General features: G+C 38.5%; 1 protein-coding gene across 4 annotated transcripts in view; it reads left to right on the forward strand.

Annotated features, from left to right (window-relative positions):
- The window catches only part of BABAM2 (BRISC and BRCA1 A complex member 2), a 232,233-nt gene that overhangs the window by 39,863 nt on the left and 167,616 nt on the right, over positions 1-24,754 (forward strand). For all 4 annotated transcript variants that reach the window (XM_054992039.1, XM_054992068.1, XM_054992059.1 and 1 more), the window contains exons 5-6: positions 8,132-8,326; positions 10,757-10,831. In XM_054992039.1, the coding sequence (XP_054848014.1) occupies positions 8,132-8,326; positions 10,757-10,831 (270 nt within the window). The remainder of the gene's footprint in view (positions 1-8,131; positions 8,327-10,756; positions 10,832-24,754) is intronic.

Genomic DNA, 24,754 nt, shown 5'->3' on the forward strand with positions numbered 1-24,754 from the left:
GCAGAAGATGGAGAAGCTCTATTCTTTCTGCTAAAACAAGACCAGGAGCTGATTGTGATACAGATCATGAATTGTTAATATCAAAAATTAGAATAAAGCTGAAGAAAAACACTAGAAGAAACATAGTGCCAAAAAAACAATCTAAATAACATTCCTGAAGAATTTAAAGATCATGTAAAGAACAGATTTGCATTATTGAGTTTCATTGATCATGAACCAGAAGAATTGTGAGTTGAAACCAGAGATATTATAGGGAAGAATATGCAAAGACTATTCGTGTAGCCAAAAGGTAGGAGAAGCCCAGATGGATGACAGATGAAATTCTTAAAATTGCAAAAGGAAAAAGTAACAGAAATAGAATTCTAAATGCAACTTCTCAATAACTTGCATGCAAAGATAAAGAAATCTGTTATAATAACCAGTGCAAAGAAATAAAGAGAACAACAAAAAATGAAGAACAAGAGATCTGTTCCACAAGATCAAAGAAATCAAAGGTAAATACAAACCATTGATAGGGATACTGAAAGATCAACACAGAAATACAGCATCTGATCAGGACAAAATAAAGGAAAGATGGAAACAATACACTGACAAACTATACAAAAAAGATGGAAGGATGAGAGATTCCTTCAAAGAAGTATCTTTTGACGAAAATCCTGAAATCTTAGAAAGTGAAGTGAAAGCTGTGCTCAAACCAATTGGGAGAAATAAATAATCATTAATGGATGATATACCAATAAAGCTATTTCAAGCTACAGAGTCCATCCAAACCTTAACCAGTCAACAAATATGGAAAACAAAACTATTTCCCACAGACTGGAAACGTTCTATCTATATTCCACTTCCAAAAAAGGGGAATGCCAAAGAGTACAGCAACTACTGGACCATTGTATTACTTTTCATTGCAAGCAAAGTGATGCTCAAAATTCTACAACAAAGACTCTTATCATATATGGAAGGAAAAATGCCAGACATTCAAGATGGATTTAGAAAAGGAAGAGGCACTAGAGATCATGTTGCAAATTTACAACAGGTAATAGAGCATAATAGGGAATTTCAGAAGAAAATCAGTATGTGTTTTATAGATTACAGCAAAGCTTTGCTTGTGTGGATCATGAAAAGCTATGGATGGTGTTAAAAAATGGGTGTGCCACAACATTTGATTGTGTTAATGCTAAACCTGTACTCTGTACAAGAAGCTACTGTCAGAACAAAACATGGGGAAACAGAATGATTTCCAATTGTCATAGGTGTCAGAAAAGGATGTTTATTACCTCCGTAACTGTTCAGCCAATATGCAGAATATATAAGGAAAGCTGGATTTAGAAGAAGAAGCTGGAAGGAAAATAGGTGGAAGGAACATTAACAATTTGAAATATGCAGATAACACTACATTACTGGTAGAAAACAGTGGGACTTGAAATGACTACTGATGAAAGTTAAAGAAGAAATTACCAAAGCAGGATTACAGCTGAACATCAAGAAGATAAAAGTAATGACTACTGAGGAGTTAGAAAATTTTAAGGTTGATAATGAAGAGATTGAAAGGGTTAAAGATTTTCTGTTGCTTGGCTCAATCATCAACTAAAAGAGAGACTGTATCCAAGAAATCAAGAAGGAGATTGAGACTTGGAAGAGCAGCCATGAAGGAACTTGAATAAATCCTTAAGGATAAGGATTCTCTGGGGACTAAGATCAAGATAATCCAGACTGTGGTATTCCCCATTATTATGTATGGATGTAAGAGCTGGACAATGAAAAAAGCTGACAGGAAGCAAGTTGGGTTTTACTCCAGTGACAATTTACAGACCAACAAGATTATCAGAGACAATAATGCTAGGAAATGTGGAAGGCAGGAGGAAAAGAGGAAGACCCAAAATGAGATGGCTGGATTCAATAAATGAAGCCATGGCCCTTTTCACACTACATACCTGCTTCCAGAACATCACGAAACGCAGCACAAAAAATGCGGAAGATAGCGTCTTCTTGCAAGAGCTTTGCGCGACATTGCGTAAAACTCTCGCGAGAAGACGCTATCTTCCGTGTTTTTTGCGCTGTGTTTCGTGATGTTCTGGAAGCAGGTATGTAGTGTGAAAAAGGCCCATGTCTACCACTTTTCAGGATATGAGCAAGGCCATTAATTATAAGTTGTTTTGAAGGTCTTTCATTCATAGGGTCGCCGTAAGTCAGAAGAGATCTGATGGCACATAGCTCTCTCTCTCTCTCTCTCTCTCTCTCTCTCTCTCTGGACCACAGATCATAACAAAAAAACCCTTGCAAATCATAAAATCATCATCATCTTAAAGACCCTTTCTCTTACATGCATCCCTTTTATTGTTAGAAAATCCTCTTTAGAGTAGGATTTTATGCATTGTGTGATGATGACTAATGGTAGTAACTGGTCATTTCTTGCATGTGCTTCTATGGATCCTGGTCAAAATGTATCCTATTTTGACAGTTTTTAATAGTGATAGCAAAAACCATGTTTTTTCCTAGTGCTAGAAGAGGCTCTTTACTATATGATGTGCGTGTATTCCTTTTGGATTTATGGCAGAACACTTACACTTGTAAATTTCATTTCCACCTGACAAATCTTAATGCCATTTTAAAGAATGGGGTAGGTAAAGGACTGAGTCATTACTGACCGTTGGAGGGATGTCGCATCACAATGTTTTCTTGGCAGACTTTTTATGGGGTGGTTTGCCTTTGCCTTCCCCAGTCATCTACGCTTTACCCCCAGGAAACTGGGTACTCAGAAAGATGGAAGGCTGAGTCAACGTTGAGCTGGCTACCTGAACCCAGATTCCGCCAGGATCGAACTCAGATTGTGACGCTTGGGCTGCAGTACTGTCAGTCCCTGTATCCAGCTGAAACTCTAGAAATAATATATTTAAACACTGCTTGACTTATGGATATGACACAGTAATGGACTGAAATGCATATCTTCTCTTCATTTGACCTTTTGCATGAAAAAACAACCCTTATAATCACCGAATAAGTGTAGGTTTTAATGTTTTTGTATGAACCTAGTTTTGAAATCTGAGTCTATCTTTAGAGAGGCACTAATGCTTAAACTAAGACTTAAAATATAAAATACCAATTGAAATAAAATATGATTTAGAATAACATATTTCAACAATTAAACTTCAATTTTTTTACACACCTGTATCTAGTGAAGATATTTTGGAATTTGCAGCTAAAGTGGTTTCAGATAGCATTTCTTTATTCTTCACGCTGCTCTGCTGTCACTGTATTCCCCCCTCCCCACCCTTAAATCTTTCTGGCTTTGGAACGAAATAGCCATTTGGTGAAATAATTTTTATTTCTAAAACTGATGTGAAGGAGTAGAAAATGTATTCTGAAACTCTGTTCCGTATCACTCAGCTTCTTGTTGAAAAGAACAACCATACTGTTTGAGCAGAACAAATCACGCTATTTCCTCTTTCTAATTTTTTTTACTGAGTGTATGGGGGTGTTTCTTTGGCTCTGTTCACTGGGTTTGGAAAAATAAATTGTTCAGTTCCAGTGTAGGTCAGTTATTAAAATGTTGGTCATTTCCTTTAACACAATATTTGTGATGTATCACAATAGAAAGTGCTGGGGAAAGGAGTATTCCCATTCCTTGCTTCAGTTTTCTGGAAAGACTCTGCCTAAATGTCATGAAAAAGAAATGCAAGGTATGCAGAGAACATTTGCTTGATTTTGGCCTTGTAATGCAGTATTTTCTTCCTGCAAAACACCGTGTATTGTAGTTTTGTTAAATCAGATGAACTGAAGTTAAAATGTCACTTCTGATATTTGATCTTTACAAAACGTGTAGATCAAGTAGCAACTATTGACTTCAGCTACAGAATCTAGCAGGAGTCACTCACAGCTGTTCAAAGGCATTTCTAGATGCCCTTCCATTTATGCATAAGTGCAAATAACAACTGCATTGATTTTTTAGAAGATTTCTACCCCACCTTTCTAGCATTCAATGTGGTTTACAAGTAAAAATTTAAAATGGAATAATAATTGTAATACAAAGGATGAAAACTCTAACAACTAACAGTAGCACATTAATAGTCAGTCATACAAAGATGTAAAGGAACAGACCTGATAAAAGCTAGCAATGAAAGAGTAAATCTGTGGCATGTCAAGTACCTAATGATCTTGGGGTTAAGGGCAAGTTCATAGGAGTGGAGGCAGTCCTTCATGATCTATACTGTTTAGGGCTTAAAAGGTCAGTACAGCACTAGCATCCAGCACAGTTGGTATAACACAGTTGGGAATGCATGATCTTCATGGTCCCTAGTTAGAAGCCTTGCAAGCAGCATTTTAAACCTGTTGTTGTTCGATGTTTTTCAAAAAATACCCCATACAGCACATTACAGTAATCCAGCCTGGATATTATTAATATATAAGTGGGGGAACCACAAGAACATGAAGGGGTTTCTTATTGTCTCCCTTTTCCTGCTTCCTTCTATCCTTTGCACCACCTTTGTCATCTTCCCATCTTCACACCCAGCAGCTTCACCCCTACGGCCCAGTTACATGATGCCAGCTGAGCCATGCCCAGTTGAATGGTGGGCAACCTGAAAGGACTTGGGTGCGGGCACTGTTTCCTCTTTTCCTCTTCCTGGCAGCCACCATAAGTTCACCTTTCCATGCATTTTTCTCTACTTCAAACCTACTAAACAACTTAACTTTTATCTCCTTCCCATCTTCACTTATATTTATTGATTTGCTTAATTTATATACTGCCTTTCTCCACGATGAGGATCCGTATCAGCTGACATTATTTTCCTTGCCTCCATATTACCCTTATAACAATCCTGAGAGGTAGGCAGAGGATCAGAGTCACCCAGTGAGTGTCCACAGAGGAGTGGTGATTCACACCTGGGTCTCCCAGATCCCAGTCTGAAACTCTAACCACTACACTACACTGGTTTTTGGGGAGTGCTGTTGAACTGTAGCAATTAGCCAGACATGGGTGAGTCATATCAAGTTGCTTGTTGGTTGCAGCTAGGCCTGGCTGAGATAAGTCCTCCCTAAGAGGCCAAAACAGCCTAGGAAGGGGCCCTGCTGTCTCCCCCTGCCTTTTCCTGACAAAAACCAAGCCTGGAATACTGGCTACAAGCCTGGAATACTGGCTAATTGTTGCCTAGCAACAACTCCTGAGGGGCTTTGGCTAAAGCTACATGCACTCCTTTTATCATTTTGGGGTTTTTAAGCCTCCAATTTTTTTATTTTTTTTTTTAGATTTCATATTTTTCTGCAAACTTGGGACATTTTTCGGGTGTATGGGAAGATTTGTCTGTTCATGGTTCCAGTCTCCGGATTTAAATAAACACAGATCAGGGCCATTTGTCTATTAGTATATAAGATCTATGACACATACTTATATATATGCATGTATGATTTATTACTGTTGTGACCTGCCCTGAGCCTGCTTGCGGGTAGGGTGGGATATAAATGGAATTAAATAAATAAATAAATATATTCTTTAGTTTCCAACACCGTATTACTTTTCCCCCTTTCATTTTCTTCCCTGTTGGTCTTCGGATTGCATTCTCTTCAGAGCAGGGACCTACCTTTGTGTCATTCTGTGAGGTACTATGTATATTGATAGAATTATTTATATAACAGTTGTTCAGAAATTAGAAAGCATCTTCTTTTACTCTGATGCACACGTTGCTGTTTCTCCTGCTGTCCAGAGAATGGCATCATGTTGAAAAAGAACTTTTTCTAATTTTCCAGAAAAATAAGTTCTTTTTTTATCCCATGTTGAACATTAAGATTGGTAGAAGAGTTGTTTTTGCATACATTTCTGAAACAGAAAAAATTAAATTAAAAAAATTAAAGATACTTAAGTACATTTAGATGATTATTGTGCAGGTGTTTTAGAACTTTTGTTTAATTTATTTATTAAAATAGTCGGCCTTTGCTCAAGTTTAGGAAACGGAAGATATGTTTGACTTCTTAGTAACTCTGCCTCTAAATTTGAATGGAAGTCAATTTCTTTTTAATATTGAGTCACTACTTTAAAACTTTATTCTCATCACATAAAGAGCAGGTTGTAAGAGTATTCTCTGCTATGCACTGTGGAGCTGTATCCTGAAGACAGCCAGTACGCCTTCACCAGCCAGCAACGATGGGGAAGGTTGTAAAGTGGTAGTCATGTTGTGTTAAGTAGTCCTCTGTTTCCATCATTATACTTATTTTAAATGTGCTAACTCTGAACTATGATCTGAGTTTATTGGGAATCGAGTTCTACTAAATAAGTTTAGGGTTTGCAAAATTTTCCATGTATACTATAAGAACTTTATAACTATCACTGTTGTGAGGTGGCAAAAATAATGCCTTTACTGAATATGCAGCCCTTAGCAAATCCGCTAAGGTGCCTGAAGATACAACATTTCCTGCAAGCTCCCAGGTAATAGTTTTCCGTCACTTTGCCATTCCAAGCTAGGAAATGTCCCATGTTTCTGATTTTCTGATTCTGCCATTTACCTCTTGAGGGTAGCTCATCCGGCGGATCTGTGAACCCAAGGCTTGTTACTGCTGTTATCTTAGGAAAAATAGGTTTCCACATACTGCAAAATGGGTTTCATAATCCAGCTGTATTGGATAAAGTGGTGGAGTAGACAGCTAGACATTTTTTACAAGGACTTTATTATGGCAGTTTGTTGATTCCATTGTGTCTGTAGCTGAATGCTGCCTTTAAGTTCTGAGTGTTTGAGTAAATCGGATCTATGCTCTTCTAAAAGCTTCCCTTTCCCCCAGTAAATATAGTAATTATGGGCTTTGTCCTGTGCTACATTGAAAAACATTTTTATTTGTTTCCAAATACTAGAGCATATGACTCTAGTTCTGAATTTTGCTTTATTCCTTTTGGATTTCTGTGGTGTCCTTATGCTCTTTTATGCGCTTTTTATTTTTAAATGCTCTTATCCCACCTTTCTTCTGCAAAGTAGGACCTCAGGAGGCTTGCATTAAAACAGACATTACAACTAGAGATGGGCATGAACAGAAAAAAAATGAACATGATGTTCATTGTTCATTGCCATCCACGAACAGGGACTCACGAACAACCACAAACATGGCCGTGTTCACGAACATGTTTGTGGTTGGCTGTTTGTGGGGGCCAGCAGACTCTCTTGCAGCCATCATCCAAGTTTGGTCAAGATCCCTACTGCACCACTCCCAGAAACCTTACCTGAGCAGGCAGCAGGAAAGGTAACAATAATAAATAATAGCTTGGCCCAGAGCCTGGCAGCAGCCCTGGAACTTGAAGGGGTAGATCCCCATCCCACCACATACAAAGAAAATTCAAGCTCCAATGCACTCTCTCTATCAAAATGCCAACAGCAACTGTCTCCCTCTCCATTGTCTGCAAAGTCAGAGCTGGGAGCCCCCTCCGCCCTCGTCTTTGCTCCCTTGTTTTAACAAATTTGGAGATCTACACAAGCTAATTTGGGCTTAGATTGGGGTTTCCAGGGCAACAGCAGGAGTTCAAACAGAGTTAAGACAATCCCTGCCTAAGTTGCCAAGGGAATTGATTGCAGTTGCCAGACTGGCTTGACGAACAGCAAGACAAACAGCAACGAACAAGGCTTGCAACGACTACCTGTTTGTTTAGAACGGGGCCTCATGAACAGCTTGTTCGCGAACAGCAGATTGGGCTGTTCGTGGCTTTTTTTTGTTCGTATTGCTGTTCGTGCCTATCTCTAATTACAACACAATAAAGAACACTAAAATCTCACATAACATTGATCAAGTGGATCACAGTCCTTTCCCCAAGCCTAAAGTTCTTATAATGCTTCAAGCAGACCAGGGAGGATGGGGCTGAGCAACTGGTTTCTCTTAGCCCTGGTCGAAACTCTCTGCTTTGACATGTTAAGAAACATTTTTCAGGTATACCTGGCTATGTTTATATGAACTGAGTCTAGGTTAGGTATAAACCAGATGCCACGTTACAATCTGTTTTGCAGAGTTCAAGCAAGTTAACACATTATTTGATAAATGTGTAAACAAATATAATCCCATCCATATGGTTTAGTTTAATGGGCAGACTCACCACCTGACTACTGAACTCACATTGCTTCTCCTGATTTTGTGGATTAATTTGATCCTCCTCATTGTTATGCAGAACTTGTCCTCATGGAATCCCTCAAACCCTGAATGCCTCCTGCTTGTTGTGAAAGAACTTGTGCAACAGTATCACCAGTTCCAGTGCAGCCGATTACGTGAGAGCTCTCGCCTCATGTTTGAATATCAAACATTACTTGAAGAGCCACAGTATGGAGAGAACATGGAAATCTATGCTGGCAAAAAAAATAACTGGGTAAGCTGTTGCAAGTGTACTAGCAGAGTAAAATAATGGTAGAGATTCCTTCTTTATGGTAGTGCTGGCCTTTACTTTGAAGAAGTTATTTGTGTTAGGTGTGTCTCTTACAATAAACGTTATATCCTCAATTTACCTTCCTTGCCTTCCACTTCCTCCTCTGCTGCATCACCTTACTTGACCATGATTTCTAGATAAGCAGCTATATCTAGAACTGTATTGTGAAATTAAGGATCATGGCATGCCATATCATATCATACTAGCTAGAGATGAAAGTGAAAAGTCCAACTTCTACTATGTTAAGGGAGTAGAAGTTTGCTGTCAGATTCCAAATGACTGCGTGTAAGGATCAGCAACTAGGCCAAATCCACCCCTTGAAAGATGCTGATTACTCCCTTCTCTTTTTCTTGTCCTTCTAAAGGAAGAAAAGGTGCGGAGAAAGCATCAACAGTACTTGCTTGTAAATCACTTTAAAAGATAAGCATTGAAGTGCAAGCCTTCTAGCGCTTCACATCCTACTCTCTCCAAGAAAAGTAATTGTGGATTGGATATATGGTAGTGTTTGTCATGTTTATGGGATAATAAACATTAGAAAGCAGTTTCAGAGTTATGCCACAGATTCTTTACACATAAATGTTTTTCTTTCTTTTTTATTTTTGGTGATGGGGGAGCTTCTGTTGAGGCTAGGATTGCCAGGTTCCCTACCCTCCTGGCAAGAGAGGGGGCCTGGCACTCACTTTTTTCTTGTTCCTCATGTGTGCTTTGTGTTAAGGAATTTTTATTGGACCCCTCTTCTAGAATCCATGTGAGCATTCATTTAAGTGAGGCATGAACACAGAAGACAAGTGTGCTTTAGTGGCAACTTCCTTCCCCTTCTCTGCTAAGCGATTAAGCTGCAGGTCAACCTGAACTCATAGCAAGTGAGAAGGTTTTCGACAACTGTAAATGTCTTTTTGTTTTCATTTCATAACTAAAATTTTAGCCTTTGAAGATCTGCTTCCCAGAAGTGCCTTGAACCCATAACAAAAGTATGGTTCCAGGTTTTGAAATGGTTGTATGACTGACCTGTCACTCAAGCTTGTCTGGTGCCATGTATTCTGGGAAAATGTAATTCTGAAGAAATGTTTGTATTACCCTTTTTGATCTTTTATTCTGTAAACAATTAGTGCTAAGGTATACAAGATTCTCTAATATAACTCTTCTTTATGCATATGAGCGAGAGAGAGAATATGCATATTATCATTATTTGGAAATAATAAAACTATATTTCTTTGTATCACTGTGGTTGGCGTGTTGGATTATATTTAAATAAGTGGTAGTAGGGAAATTTATAACTGACAGCAGAGTACTACTATAAAAAAATTCCCTATCACTTTATGTGCATGCACTCCCAGGCCTGCATGATGATGTCACTCCTGGGAAGTGACATTATTGTGCAAGCCTGGGAGTGAGTGCATGCTTCTCATCAGGCCCATTTGGACCCCAGATGGGCCCGATTCAGCCTGTTTGGGACCCAAATTGGCCTGCTACAAAGCACTCTTGGGGCACCATGACAATGTCACTCCTGGGACTGACATCATCGTACCACCTCAGGAGCATGCCCAGGAGGCTTGTTCCCCCTCCTTTCCCCATCTCTGGCCAGGAGAGTGGGGGGGGGGGAGGGCGAGAGCAGGGGCTCCCCTGCCCCCAATGGGAGACCATTAGTTGAGGCCTAACTAGAAATTTGTTTGAGCCATTGCGAAATACCTCAGTTGAGTTGCCTTTATAATTTTCTTTTATATTGTTTATATTCCTAGTTGCCTGGTTAGGACAGAAATGTCATCTCTCATAGTCCTTCAATCTATTTAGATATGGGTTAGGGCATGAAAAATGCCTTAGAATGGTGCCAGTATAGTGTAGTGGCTAGTCTAGGACTAGGAAGACCACAGTTCATCTATGTTCTTCCGTGCAGTCCCACATTGGGACTGTGCGTGCGTAGGCCTGCTGATGGAGAAAAACTTGTTTAGCTTAATTAGAGCTCCACTAGGAACCGCTTCTCCTAGGTCACATAGAAACCCATTTTCCCGCCTAAATGGGCATGTGACCATAAAGGAGGAGCAACCCCCTTCTCTCAGTTCTCCTGAGCTCTCGCAAGCCACAACTGGACATAGTGTAGACTAATATTATCTTTTTTTTGTCTGTGCTGTGTCCAAATGCATTTTCTGTATGGGCTTTGCCCTCGCAGAGGTAAGATCCTTTTCGAATACTATTTGTTAAACTGTAAATGTTTATTGAATTTCACTCATTACTGGAGTAGGCTCTTCAGAATGTTATGAAAGCATTATCCTGTTCAATATGAACTTTAAGAGATTTAATTTATGATCCTGATATCTACTAATGCTGTACAGTATTAATGCTTACTAAAGGTTCCCTTCTCATTTTTCCTGACAGACTGGTGAATTTTCAGCTCGTTTTCTTTTGAAATTGCCAGTGGACTTCAGCAACATCCCTACTTATCTTCTCAAGGTAAAATAGACTTCTTTTCTGATTTACTTAGTGTAATAATTTGAATTGAGGTATTCACTGGAATTGAGAGATGTTTTCCCTGGAGCAAAACACAGTAATATTCCTAAGATGATAGCCAATTATTTTTAAAGCCTTGGTTTCAGTGACAGAAAACTTTTAGTACTAGAAAACATCTGGTAAGACTGAAATCTGACACAATGAGTTGTGACTATCTACTACATTTTAATTCTTTTTCTAAATTTACATCTGTATTACATTTTTTTTGCTTTGTATTTCAACATACTACATCTCGATAGAAATAAAATGTCTAATATCAGCATGTATATAAACTTTTAGCAGATTTACAGACATTCAACAGTTTTCAACATGATTAATATACGATTTGAAATAAAACCAAAGATTAACTGTTTTAAATTTGGCACTGAATTAACAAACCAGCTGTAAAGGAAGCCTATGTAAGAATTTTTGCGTAGATCGATATTAACTAAAGTGACTGGATTAAAATGTATTTTGGGGAGAAAAGAGGGGGGCAGTTACCTCCTTTGCCCAGTTATGCAGAGCTCAACAAAGATTTGAGCCTTACCTGAAAGAAGGAAAAATTCCATTCTGTTACCCAAATAGGCAATCTCCTAATTAGTTGGAAGAATTAGCTGACAAGCAAGAGGGGGTAACTGGGATTCTCCACCTATGTTTACGAGGATTATTCCCTTAAGAGAACTCTTGAAATGAATCAGCCAGATGTTCAACTGGAAATGTTTTTATTAAAAGAGAAATAAAAAGGCAAACACACAAAAATGATACATGGCACATGTATGAGGCTAATTAAGAGGCAATCAGGGAGGAAAAGGGGAAAAAACAGTTTGGGTGAAAGCTATCGTTATCAGTCTTGAAGATAGAGGTATATGGAGGCAGCAGCAAAACCACCAGCATTTCACGGAGAAGAAGAGGAGGCCCAAATGGATTTAGGGGTGTATGTATGGATCCAGAGAGACACATGCACTGGTGGTTAGGGAGTCCAGATATAGGGCAAAATGTTCCCTGGGGCAAGCTGATGTCTTCACCCCAAAACATTGAGTTGGGAGAGGCTCAGTGGGTCTACCTGAAGTGGGCAATAGGTGTAAATGGTGCTTGAATGACCCTTTGAGAATCTGATAGGAAAAGCTACCAAGTTTGGTGAATAGGGTAAATGGGAGAGGGGAAGTGAGGCAGGGCATGGATGAGATCAGGAGTTTCTTGGGAGACCTAATTGTACTTAGTCATGTGTCTCTCTGGGGGCATGGAGGGGGGTCTTTAGCTACTCTGATTCTCCTTCTAAAATATTTTCCAGGCTTCTACCAGGCTCCATTTTGTTTTATTTCAGGCCAGGCAATGTTTTGCACTTATGCTATGTAAGGAAGGGTGTTTATGATATACAAATCTATAAACTGTCCCTCAGTGGAAGGAGGGGGGGGGGTCTGACAGCTAACAGTATGACTGTTGGAAACTAATTGAAGAGATGAAGTTGAAAACCAATAGAAGAGATGAAGGAATGTTTGAGTGTGTGTGTGAGAAAGAGAAAGAGAGAGAAAGGAAGGGCAGCTTTTCTGCACACTCAACTTATTTCAGATTTTCTTTTCAGTCAATCCCCAAGCTTGGGAATAAGTTTGGGTATGGTTCTTCTGCATGTCTGCCCTCCCTCAGCATTTTTGTAGTTGTGGAGTTAGGTTATTTTATTCTACATGTACCTTAAATAATCAGAATTTTCAAGTGAAGGTGCTATTGTCATTGGTGGCATCACTGGTGATGTCACAGCACCTTCTTCCTTTTTATTTTTTATGCATTCTCTATAAGGACTGATTTTTTTTAAAAAAAGAAAAAGACAAAATGAGCACTTTTTAAAGGCTTTGCATAGGGAAGCCTAAAAGGGGAGGAGGTCCGCTACCTGTACTTAAGTCTCCCCACCCATGTGATCCAAACCAGAGAGCCCTGCCCAGAACCAGGAGGTAGAGGCCAGCACTGGTGTGGGCAAACCAAACTCTGTTGGGATGGAGCCCGGAGCAGCAGTAACGACTTGCTTTTCAAACCACACTTCTTTTTTGGTGCCAGAAGTAGCCACCTCCCCTCCCTGGGCCACCAGGACTTTTGCAATTTTTAAAAAACATCATTTTCATATTGATACATTGACCTGCCATTGTACTAACAGATACAGCAGATTATCTGAATTCCCAGCTTCCATTTTTTAAAAAGTAAATCTCTAGCTCCTTCCCTAGCGAAGATATAAGGACTTCCTCTGCAACGGAAGGAGCTAGAGACTTACTTTTTTAAAAATGAAAGCTGAGAATTCAAAAAATCTGCTGCATCTGTTAATGCAATGTATTAACAATTAATTAATATTATTATTAATATATTAACATTGATATTAAGTTTATATTATATCAATATGATATATTATATCAATATTATATATTGATAATATTAATAATGTCAATATATTAATATGAAACGGATGTTTTTTAAAAAGACAAAAAACTTAACCAGGAAGGAAGAAAAGGAAGATGGGGGTGGAGGACTGGTTTGATGACAATCCTTAGCAGAGTTACTCCAGTCTAAGCTAGGGCTGCCAGCCTCCAGGTAGTGGTGGGAGATCTCCCGGAATTACAATTGATCTCCAGGCCACAGAGATCAGTTCACCTGGAGAAAATAGCTACTTTTGGGGGTGGACTCTCTGGAATTATGCCATGCCAAGGTCCTTTCCCTCCCCAAACCCCACTTTCTCCAGGTTTCTCCAGGTTTCACCCCCCAGATCTTCAGGAATTTCCCAACATGGAGCTGGCAACCCTAGTCTAAGCCCATTGAAATCAATGGAGTAACTCTGTTTAGGATTACACTGTTAATGTATTAGTGATTGAATAATGTGTGTAGAAATATATGCTTTGCGAATGAAAATTTGGATAATGATCTTTGTAAACAGTGGAGCCAAGGTTTTTAGAATTGAAATTAAGAATTGGATGGAACTACTGGTGCCATTATTTCCTTGTATTGTATGAAAATAATTCTAGGATGGTTTCTCACTGAGAAAAGAACATGGAGCAACTTCATGGTGTGAGGGTTTTTTATTGCATTGTATCCTTAAAATTTGTAGAGATCCAACAAGGTAAGGCCTTTGGAAGTTAAATGCTTTCTCATTCTACATCTTTTGAATTCTACATATAAAGAAAGAACTGCTCTAATTACTGAGAACTGATTGGAACCATGCTGAGTTTATCCAATCAAAAAATATATATACAGCCTTATCAAACAAGTTATGTTTTTATGACTGCTGAAATGAATACCAAAAGTCCAATAAAATTTTAAGATATTTTTCTGCCTGAAATTAAATAGTTGACTTATGGTTTGATTTACTGTAACTATTAAATAACTGAGGCTTATATAAAATGGGAATTTTAAGAGTCACCACTTTAATGTCTTTCAACATTATTGCCAAAGAACAACATGCTTACCATTTCCTTTTGGGTTTGGTTTATGGTAAATTGAAATCTGTATGTTGACATTAGCTGGCTTGGATCGGCTCATAAAACATTTTACTGGGGCATCCAAGAATACTTGATATGGTGGATAATGAAGCTTCTGAAACCATATATTAAAAGCTCTTGTATTCATGGAGGACAAAGCATCAGAAGGTTTCATTTTCCTTGTGTGCATCCTCTTACATGTATCATGCCATATATTATCTTGTAGTTAACACAGTGTGTTAGAATTCCTTTGCTATCTCTTTTCGAAGCATTAACAAAATCTGTATAGTATTGGTAAGGGAAATAGGTATGTACTGAAATGTACTTAATTGGTATGAAAGGAGAGATCCATCATTTTCAATTAGTCTTTGAGGAGTCAATGTATTTCCTTACCTTAGTGCTCTAAATGGCCACACAGGTGGCCATGCTATTTCCCTTATCTTTACTTCCCAATGCTGGAGAAATTAGAAGAGGCTCATAAGTGGTATGTCATATGTTGTTCAGATCCTGGCTTCTCAATAGGGTTGCCAGGTCCAGGTTGAGAAATTCCTGGAGATTTTGGGGGTGGAGCCTGGAAAGATTGGAGTTTGGGGAGGGGAGGGTCCTCAATGGGGTATAATGCCATAGAATCCACCCTCCAAAGCAGCCATTTTCTCCAGGGGAACTGACCTGTGTGGTCTGGAGACCAGTTATAATTCCGGGAGATCTCCAGCCACCACCAGGAGGCTGGCAACCCTACTTCTCAAAATAAAGTATATTAAGGAACAAGATTGGGAACAATCTTCATCTGAAATGTTGGAGTTTAAAAGTAGGTTTTATAGAAGGCAGCTCCCTTTAATTTTCTGCATGAGAACAGACTATAACTTCCTTTCCTTAGCCTAGACCTGCTACCAATATTGACTACAAATAAAAAATCATTCCATATGCCTTACATAATATGACTACTGACAACTGACTGCTTGATTTTGAACACTTCGGACATGAAATCTATGCAACACTTATCAGAAAGTGTCACTAAAAATCAAAATAATTTCTATATATGTTTAAAATTAGATATTATAGATAGTGGTGCTGCAGAATGGGAACTACTGTTGTATAGTTGAGGCCCTTTCTTTAAAAGAAGTGAGAAGTTTAAATTTTCCTTTTGTTTTGCATCTGTGGTTAATATAAGTGGCTAATCTGTTAGCCATGATACCTGTGTCAGAAAAAAACACATTTGTTAGAAATATGGGGGAAATGCTAGGTATAAATTAATCACCTACATTTTAAAAATATATGCTGTTTGCCAGTAGAGATCATTAAGTAAATATAGAAGGGGAAGAAATTATTTGTGAGATTAGGTATAGGCTGAGATCTCATGTATGGCATGGTCCTTTGTATAAAATAGTTAGATCTAAATAAGAAGCAGAAAGATGCTGACATTAAGTAATAACCTATAATTATTTTTATGGCCATTGCATTCCAGTCTCATAATTCAGTGTTTATATTGCTAATATACTGAATTGGCATAAATTATAGGTTTAACAAGATTTTGTTTGTTTGTTTGTTTGTTTCAATTTATATTCTGCCCTACCCTCACTAACGGGCTCAGGGCGGATTACACTTCATAGCATTCCAATAAAACTTGCATTTAAGAAAAATTTAAAACCACAAATAGATACAATATAAATATTTAAAAATTACAAAATTACAAAAGCAGCACAGAAATCCATCAGTCTCTGAGTCAAATCTGATTCAAGTAAAGTGGTGGTGTGTGCTTGTAAACACTCTCACCTGTTAAGAGGACTTTGTAAATGTAGAAACTGATTAGCAAATTTATCTTTTCTAAACGTAAAGCCCCTAACTTGGTTATACTCTGTATAAGTAAGTGGTTCCTTTTTCGACTGGGCAAATCCAGATTTGGTATGATTTGTATATGTAAACATATATATGTGCCCAAGTGCAGACCTGGGGTTGGATCCGGACAAAATTGGCAACTTCTATTGATTTCCCCCTCCCCTCCCTGCTGCAGATCTCTTCCCCTTATGTCATTCCTCATGATACTCCTATCCCCTGGGAGCATCATATTGTGTAGATCAGTGGGCCGCAGTGGGTGGGTGGGGCATAGGAACACTCCATTCTGCAGATGGAGAATTTAGTCTGGATCCAACCCCTTATCTTCCTGCCTGCCTATAGTGTGTTTGGGATGGGGTAGAAGTTGTGGAAAAGAACACCAGTTTACATTTTGCATATGTGAGGCAGTACTGGGTCAAAATGTTAGTTTATACATTGTGATCCCTCTCTTGTTTTGGAAGTAGATTTCACCAGTATTTTAAGATCAGTGTTCTCAGGCAAGAAGAAGTAAACAAACAAATCACTTCTATAATAAATAGTTAATCTAAAAGTTAGTGATGAGTAGAGAAAAATGGATAATTGCTTGTTGGTAAAATTACCTTTGTATGTAATGTTATGTCTGACCTGGCAGTCATGAAAATGAGGATAAAGTCAACTTCTCCCTAAATTGTCTCAGGTTTATAATGCTTTTTCTACCCAGAGATTTCATAGAACTCTACTTTGGGCAGTGTTATTAGAAGTTTAAGGTATTTCAAGTATCTGAGTACAGTGCACAGTTTGAATTTGAATTTGTTAATAACAAAGGCTTAGCCTTTATTCAAGTTTATGTCATAAAAAATTACCCTCGGAACAACTTTTGGAGCTTGTGTTACAGGGAAATAAATTGCATATGTCTTTTGAACAATGAAAACAAAGGACTAGAGTGTACCTCACTGTTATCATTTTGCTGGATTTCTGTCTGGAGGCATGATTCCCTGAGTTGGTCTGAATCTGGAGCTAACAAAACAAAAGCTATTGATGGGTGATTTGTAGTGCTGCTTGCAGATGGTGCTAGAAGCAGATTACCTCCACTGAAGATCTAGATTCAGTTTGTATCTCTGCTACTTCTTAATTCTCAACTAAGTTAGAAGCGCTACACTGACCACAGGCCAGCAGCAAGTTTTAATCCAAGGTGGGGTCCTGCCTATAGACTTCTGTCCTGCTTTGTGAGCAGCAGATCAAACGGGCACTTGGACTGCAGTTACTGCAAAAGAGCACCAACAGATATTTAAAGGATAGGGAGGAGCGCGTATGAATGTTCTTGATTTCCCTCTTTGTAGATGATATTTTGTAGAAAGAAAGCCTTTCCCCCTCCATAGAAGATTTTTTTTAAAGCCAGAGTAACAAAACACATATGCACTGCTGTTTTAAAACTTTAGGATATTCTGAATGCTCTTAGCTTGTAGAGGAGACATTCCTTCCCATCATAAAATTGGGAAAACAGGCCCTCGCTTCTTTGTGGATGTGAAGATATTGTATGAGAATATTGAAGACTGCAGGAAATGTGGCTAGTGATCATTAAATGAAAGCAAAAAGATAGGTCCCTCTTGTACAGTTTTGATAGAAAAATTCTAGGTCATGAGGGGGAAAAAACAGAAATGAAAGGAGGATGACAACTGTTTAGGGAGATAGCAACACAAATGGATGAAGCTATTTTAATGCAAAGAGGAGAGATAAATCTTAGGGTGACCAAATTGCCTCTCCGTCCCTGATCCCAGATTTCTTCTCCTTTGTTTCTACATAGCCCTGCAGACAACATACCATCTTTCTTTTTGTGTTTATTGCTTGAGCCAGCAAATTTCCTCTCCTGTACTGCAAAGTGCTTTCAGGTTCTGTAAAATGCTAGACAGATGGGGGAAATCATCTTAGCTGACTGATGTCTCTCTGATGAACATAAACCATCAGTTACTTGTTTGCAAGAACCCTAGGGCTGGTGGGTTGCTTAACCTCAAACAGTGATTGTTATCAAAGCAAGTTCCAAATAATTTTTTTTTCACTGTTCTGCATTTATAATGTAAAGAAAATTAATTTGGTCCCTATTTAGATTTTAATTGTCTTATTTTCTGATTTATTAAATTAGATTATCACGTGATAAAATACCCTCACTAACTGCACATTAACAGCTGTAGGAGCTGCTTCCAGGCAAAGATAATCATTTGGGGCAAGATAGGAACTGCAGAAAAGTTGCTCAGAAGTACAATGGCGCTGTGAAATCTTGTGTGAAAGGGCAGTACACATACTGTCTTGCTTTTATTTTCTTTAAACAGGTAAGAAACCAGAATGGGCTCATATCAAGTTACAAAGCAGAAAAATGCCCCTTTTTAAACAATGATAGATAACAGAAATTGGGGCAGGGGGGACCTGGGCCTCAATGGTTTAATTATATTTTCCTTTTCAATTCTCTTTCCAAATGGTAAGATCCAGCACTGGAGCTTCTCTTGTTATGTGCTCAGTGGTGAAATGTATATTGCTTTAGCTCACTAGTGTGCACAGTAGTGTCGCTCAGATTATTTTACATTATTTATAGTCCAACGTTCTCAGTGAGACAAGGTGGAATACATAATGTAGGTCAACTACAGCTGGAATATCCCATATTGCAATAGGTTACAGCAACAGTCAGTACACAGTATTACAGATCATAGTCCGTATTCCTTTTCTAAAGCGTCTCTTTGAACCATTTCCTTTCATACAGCCCTCCTACTTGCATAAAAAATCCTGCTGAATAATTCAGTTTTGCATAGTTTGTGGAAAGCCAGGAAAGTGGGAACCTTCCTGATCTAACAAGGCAGGTCATACCTCAGCGTAGGGGTCACAACAGAGAATGAGCATGTATGGGCAGTTGTTGAATCAAAGTCACCCAGTGAGCTTCCACAGCAGAGTGATGATTTGAAGCTGGGTCTCCTAGGCCCTCCTCTGAAACTCAAATTACTACACTACACTGCCTTTGATCGATGGCTGCTGTAAATAGTAACAAACAGCCAGGCCTGGATGAAGTCATGTGATATCAAGTCTCCCATTCATTGCTTCTGGGCATGGCTTCTGGGCCTGGGTCTTCTCTCAAAGCCAAAACACCCCTGGAAAGGGCCCTGCCCCCACCCCCTGCCTTTTATTGCCAGAAACCATGCCTGGAATACTGGCTAAGCTGTTATGTTTGCCTAGTAACAGCCAGTGAGGGCATCTTTCCATCCAGTTTCAGTTTAGTAGTATTCCTGTTGCATGCAGAGAACTAGATGAAAAATTCTCATCTAAATATGTTGCAGCTGATAATGAAGAGCTTTACAAATGTAACCCCCTTTTTAAAAAAACATTATTTTGGGATCTGTTTTGCAGGTCTACCTCCATTAATTTTCAGGGGTCTTTAATCACAGAATCACAGAGTTGGAAGGGGCCATACAGACCTTCTAGTCCAACTCCCTACCCAACGCAGGATGAGTCTAAAGCATCTCTGACAAATATTCATCCAATGTCTTCCTGAAAACTGGCAGTGAAGGGGAGCTCACCACCTCCCTAGGCAGCCGATTCCACCTTTGAACTACTCTGACTGTGAAAAAGTTTTTCCTAATATCCAGCCAGTACCTTTCTGCATGTAATTTAAGCCTGTTGCTTCAGGTCCTATCCTCTGCTGCCAACAGGAACAGCTCCTTGCCCTCCTCCAAATGACAGCCTTTCAAATATTTAAAGAAAGCAGTCATGTCCCCCTCAATCTCCTCTTCTCCAAACTAAACATTGCCAAGGCCCTCAGTCTTTCCTCGTAGGGCTCAGTCTGCAGACCCCTAATCATCCCCGTCGCTCTCTTCTGCACCCTCTCAATTTGTCCATATCCTTTATGAAGTGAGGCCTCCAGAACTGCACACAGTACTCCAGGTGCAGCCTGACCAGGGCAGTATAGAGAGGAACTATGACCTCCTGAGCTGGCCCTTTTGATACAACCCAAGACTGAGTTTGCCTTTTTTCGCACCACATCACATTGACTGCTCATATTAAGTTTACAGTCCATTCTTACCCCAAGATCTCTTTCGCATACACTACCACCCAGAAGTGTATCCCCCATCCAGTATTTGTGCTTCATATCTTTGTGGCCCAGAAGTAATACTGGGCACTTATCTATGTTGAATTGCATCCTGTTCATAACCGCCCACTTCTCCAGAGAATTTAGGTCTTGTTGAATTTTAACTCTATCTTCTTGAGTGTTTGCCACTCCTCCCAATTTGGTATCATTAGCAAATTTAATGAGTAGCCTGTTTACCCCTTCATCCAGATCATTGATAAAAATATTGAAAAGTACTGGGCCCAAAACCGAGCCCTGTGGCACCCCACTGGACACCTCCCTCTAATCTGATGAAACGCCTTTGACCACCACTTTTTGGGTGCGGTCCTCTAACCAGTTCCCTATCCACCGAACTGTCCTATAGGCCAGTCCGCAGTCTTCCAGTTTACCCATTAGAATGTCATGGGGGACCTTATCAAAAGCTTTATTGAAAACCAGGTAAATCATGTTGACAGAGTTCCCACGATCCAGTAAGCTCGTCCCCCGATCAAAGAAGGAAACCATGTTGGTCGGACAAGATCTGTTTAATGAAGCTTGCTTCAGCAAGGTATTTATTTATTTATTTATTTACTTAAATTTATAGTCCTACCTCCCCAACCAAGTGGGCTCAGGGCGGATCACAACAATTTAAAATACACTACACAATTCATCAGCAGTAGCCATTAAAAATATAAATAATACATATCGTTCATTTAAAACATATATTAGCACCATATAAATACAGCTATTTATATGGATGAATAGTTGAATAAATAATTTATATGGATGAATGTTGAATAAATAATTACTTATAATTAAGCGTACAGTGAATTGTTGTGTTTTAACACTCCTATGTCATGAACAACACTAATGCTATTTTAAAATGTGTTTTAGAATTTAAAAAGTTAGTGACCTAGAGCAGAAAGATTGACAAAGCAAAGAACAGAACTTCTGTTAACATTGCTGTGAGCAGTGAAGTATATTTCTGTAAATATAAAGTTGTAATTAGAAAACTATAGTCATATTTGTAAAAAAGAAATAATATAAAGCTATTGACACATTACAAATAACTTTTTGTGCTTATATTTATATTCAGGTGGGACTGTACAGTATCTAGGTAGCAAGTTGATATAGTGGTAAATATTCTTGGAGAATAATTATGGTGATCAGGATAGTGTACATAGCCAAGATCAGCTCCATGCAAAGTAAATAGTGATACAATGACCCAGATATTTCAGCAGTGATGGCAGCTGAGAAAGCATCACTACATTAGTGGCCATATCCATTGACCAGCTTATACACACACTATGTTAATCAACTGATTGAAGGCAGACATTTGATTCTATGTGACTCTAAATCACTACTTGGACATGCACAGAACATCCATGCATACAGCAGCGTCTCTATTCAGAGCCAAATCTAGAATGCATCATCATTTTCCTCTGAAGCCTTAAATTTCTGCAATCCCTGCACCCCAATTTTGAGGTAGAAGGAACATCATGCATACCTGTATATGCACACATACTCAGTTCATAGGTTGTGAATGGTGAAGAGTCATCTCCTGTGAATTTTCATGATACCATATAGAATTATTTTTTTTTACAAACATGTAGTATGTCCCTAAGTAGCAATCAGCAAATATATTACTTTATTCCTTGTAGCAGATTCTCTGCCTGATTAATGAATGACCTTATTCTGGTAAGAATTTCTGCCAGGATCTGTCTTGCTAATAAATGTATTAAGCCTAGAGCATATGAGACATCTTCTTCAGAGAGTATTAAGTCAAAAAAAGTGTTTGGGTAATAACGTAGACATTCCTTGTCCAAGAACATCAAGTGCTTTGTTCTGATATTGTTATTTGGTCTGATGTTGTGTTGTCTATCTTTTTTTTATGATCAGACTGGAGAAGAACATTTTCTTTCAAATTGTATGTTATTGAATAATATTTCTGGAACCATTTTTGCAGTAAAAAGTTGCACTGACTGCATACTTTCTTAAATAATTACTGTACTGTTTAATGAAGCACTGAACTGATGTGTATACTACTGAAATACAAAATAACTGAAAACTTCTGAATAATCTTTTCAATGAAATAGATTATATTGATTGCTTGAGATACTGAGAGAGAATGCTCTTATAGAAAACCAGTCCCTAAATACTCTTGTAGTTTGTTTATATTGATTAGCACACAACATAAGAACTGATAGATAATCCAGCATCTGAAATATAGTTAAAATTGAAATTTGCATTTTGTAGTTTTATCCCAAGAGTGTGTTTTCCTTCACAGTTTTTCTATGCACTTTGTGTTTGTGCCCAGATGTAAGTGAAAACACTCAATATTTTGTTTTTCTTGTGCCACAGCATTGTGATAGCTTTCCCATGGGGATAAGTGCAGGGGGAAGTTAACCAAAAGCGGCAGCAGCCAAACAATTTATGATGTGAAATAGTACATTTTGTTGTGAGAAAGCACAGACTTTCTCAGTCTCATGAAAGAGATTAGAAAATGAAAACCCACCATTAAACTGCTCTGCATTTTGATTGGATAGCTGAAGTAGAAAAAATACATTGGGATACAGCATTCACTCTTAAAATCCTACCAGAGGAGATTGTGGCAGAAAATACATCATGAAGATGGTATAAAAAACTCAAAATGGCTTTTTAAGAACTTAAAATGAATCGAGTATGTATAGAAAATATACAACATCTTTGAATAATGAAACATTTGTGAATGATTACTAAATAGTAATTCTTGTTACTAGTGCTTCATGGGTCAAGCCTTATGTTGCAGAATTCTTTAGATTCCCTATGTTAAATATAATGTCACATTAAGACTACAGACTCCTCAGGCAAGCATTTATCTTTTCCTTTAAAGTGCAGTGTCATTACTTAATAAATAATAATACTTCAAAGTTTATTCATACCTACACAGTATAGATTTAGGAGTCTTGTTGAGTAACTGAAATATGCTGAAATATTCCCTACTGGCCAAATGTGGACATATGACAGCAAACTTGATCATTCTTAGCGAGGTTCCCTCATGATATGGAGGCCTAGATCTCTTACCGTACCATGCTGCAAATATACATTCCCATGGACAAGCTCGAAAGCCTATGGTCAGCTTGTCGATTTTCTGTGTGTGTGTGTGTGTGTGTGTTTAAAGGCACAGACAAAACTTTTGAAAATAATAGTAAAATTACAGATCTATAATACGTTGGAATTGGGTAAAGGCAAATTTCTGATGATGGGGGCAGGAAAGATGTGAGGAATAAAACTGGACCACATCAGTCATGAGTTCTTCGGCATATCCGGGGACAGTATCCAGGTTGAAACTGGAAGAGCATAAGCAGGGTATTGACACAATCATGCAGCTGGTAAGCATGGAATATATTTTTCAGCTATGCCCCAGTCAGCTTTGGTTTTATACTCTTCGTCTAACAATATGCCTTTGGTTACAGTAACTTGCAGCACCTTCCTAAGCAAAGTTATACTCTGCTAAGTCCATTGAAATCAGTGGGCTTTGAAAGGCGTGACTCTAAGATAGTATTGTCAGCATGTCACATTTCAGTATTATTTTGGCAATCTGATGAAACAATGTTCTCTTTAAAAATACTTTTTAATCCCATTTATCCAGTGGACACTTACCCAATACAACATTTCTAGTGTAAGTAATGGTTTAATTGCCTTGTCTTTAAAGCCTAAGAGAAAGAATGCAGGTGTTCATATAAAATAGGAATAATGGGTAAAATCTACCAGGAAGCTCTCCTTCACAAGGTTTTTGTCAGCTGTCATTCATTTTAATATGCCTTGTATAGAAGAACTTCGCAATAGATTGGGCTTGACTTGCACAATGTGAACATTTTACCTCTCCTGAAAGCTAACAATCTAAGCTGGTAATGGGCTGGAGATCTGATACTGTGGACTTGCCCTATGATTGTCTCTATAACAGTGAAATCTTAAACTGTTGAAGCAAAGTAGAATTAGGTGTTATGGCTAAACTAGAAAATTGGATGTCCACAAGTGGACACATGACACATGCTGCTGCCTTGTACTGAGTCAGACTGTTGTTCTATCAAGGTTAGTATTGTTTACTTTAGCAGAAGTTCTCCAGAGTCTCAGGTAGAGGCCTTTCACATCATCTGCTCCCGTGCCTTTTATCTGGAGATGCTGGGAAATGAACTTGGAATATTCTGCATGCAAAGCAGATACTCTATCACTGTGCTTCAGCCCTTCCCCTAATACAGAGGAGGGAAGCTAGTAACTGGAATGGTTTCCTGAGTTCTGTTGGGTGGTGCTATAGCAAAGGATGCCTCTGTTTACATTAGCTTTCACTTACGGACTTCCTTCTCTTTGATTTTCTTTCCTTCCTAATTTGTCTTGTTTGACATCTAGATTGTAGTCCTGTGGGTGAGGTGTGTGTTTTATTTTCAAGTGCTATATAGTGTCTGACAATTTTAAGCACTTTATACTCAAAGTACAATGTAAATTGGCCTGTGAAGCTGCATGAAGAGGAGGAAGCTGGCTCCATAGTATCCT

Source organism: Eublepharis macularius, chromosome 1, assembly GCF_028583425.1.
Source record: "Eublepharis macularius isolate TG4126 chromosome 1, MPM_Emac_v1.0, whole genome shotgun sequence".
Lineage (NCBI taxonomy): Eukaryota > Metazoa > Chordata > Lepidosauria > Squamata > Eublepharidae > Eublepharis > Eublepharis macularius.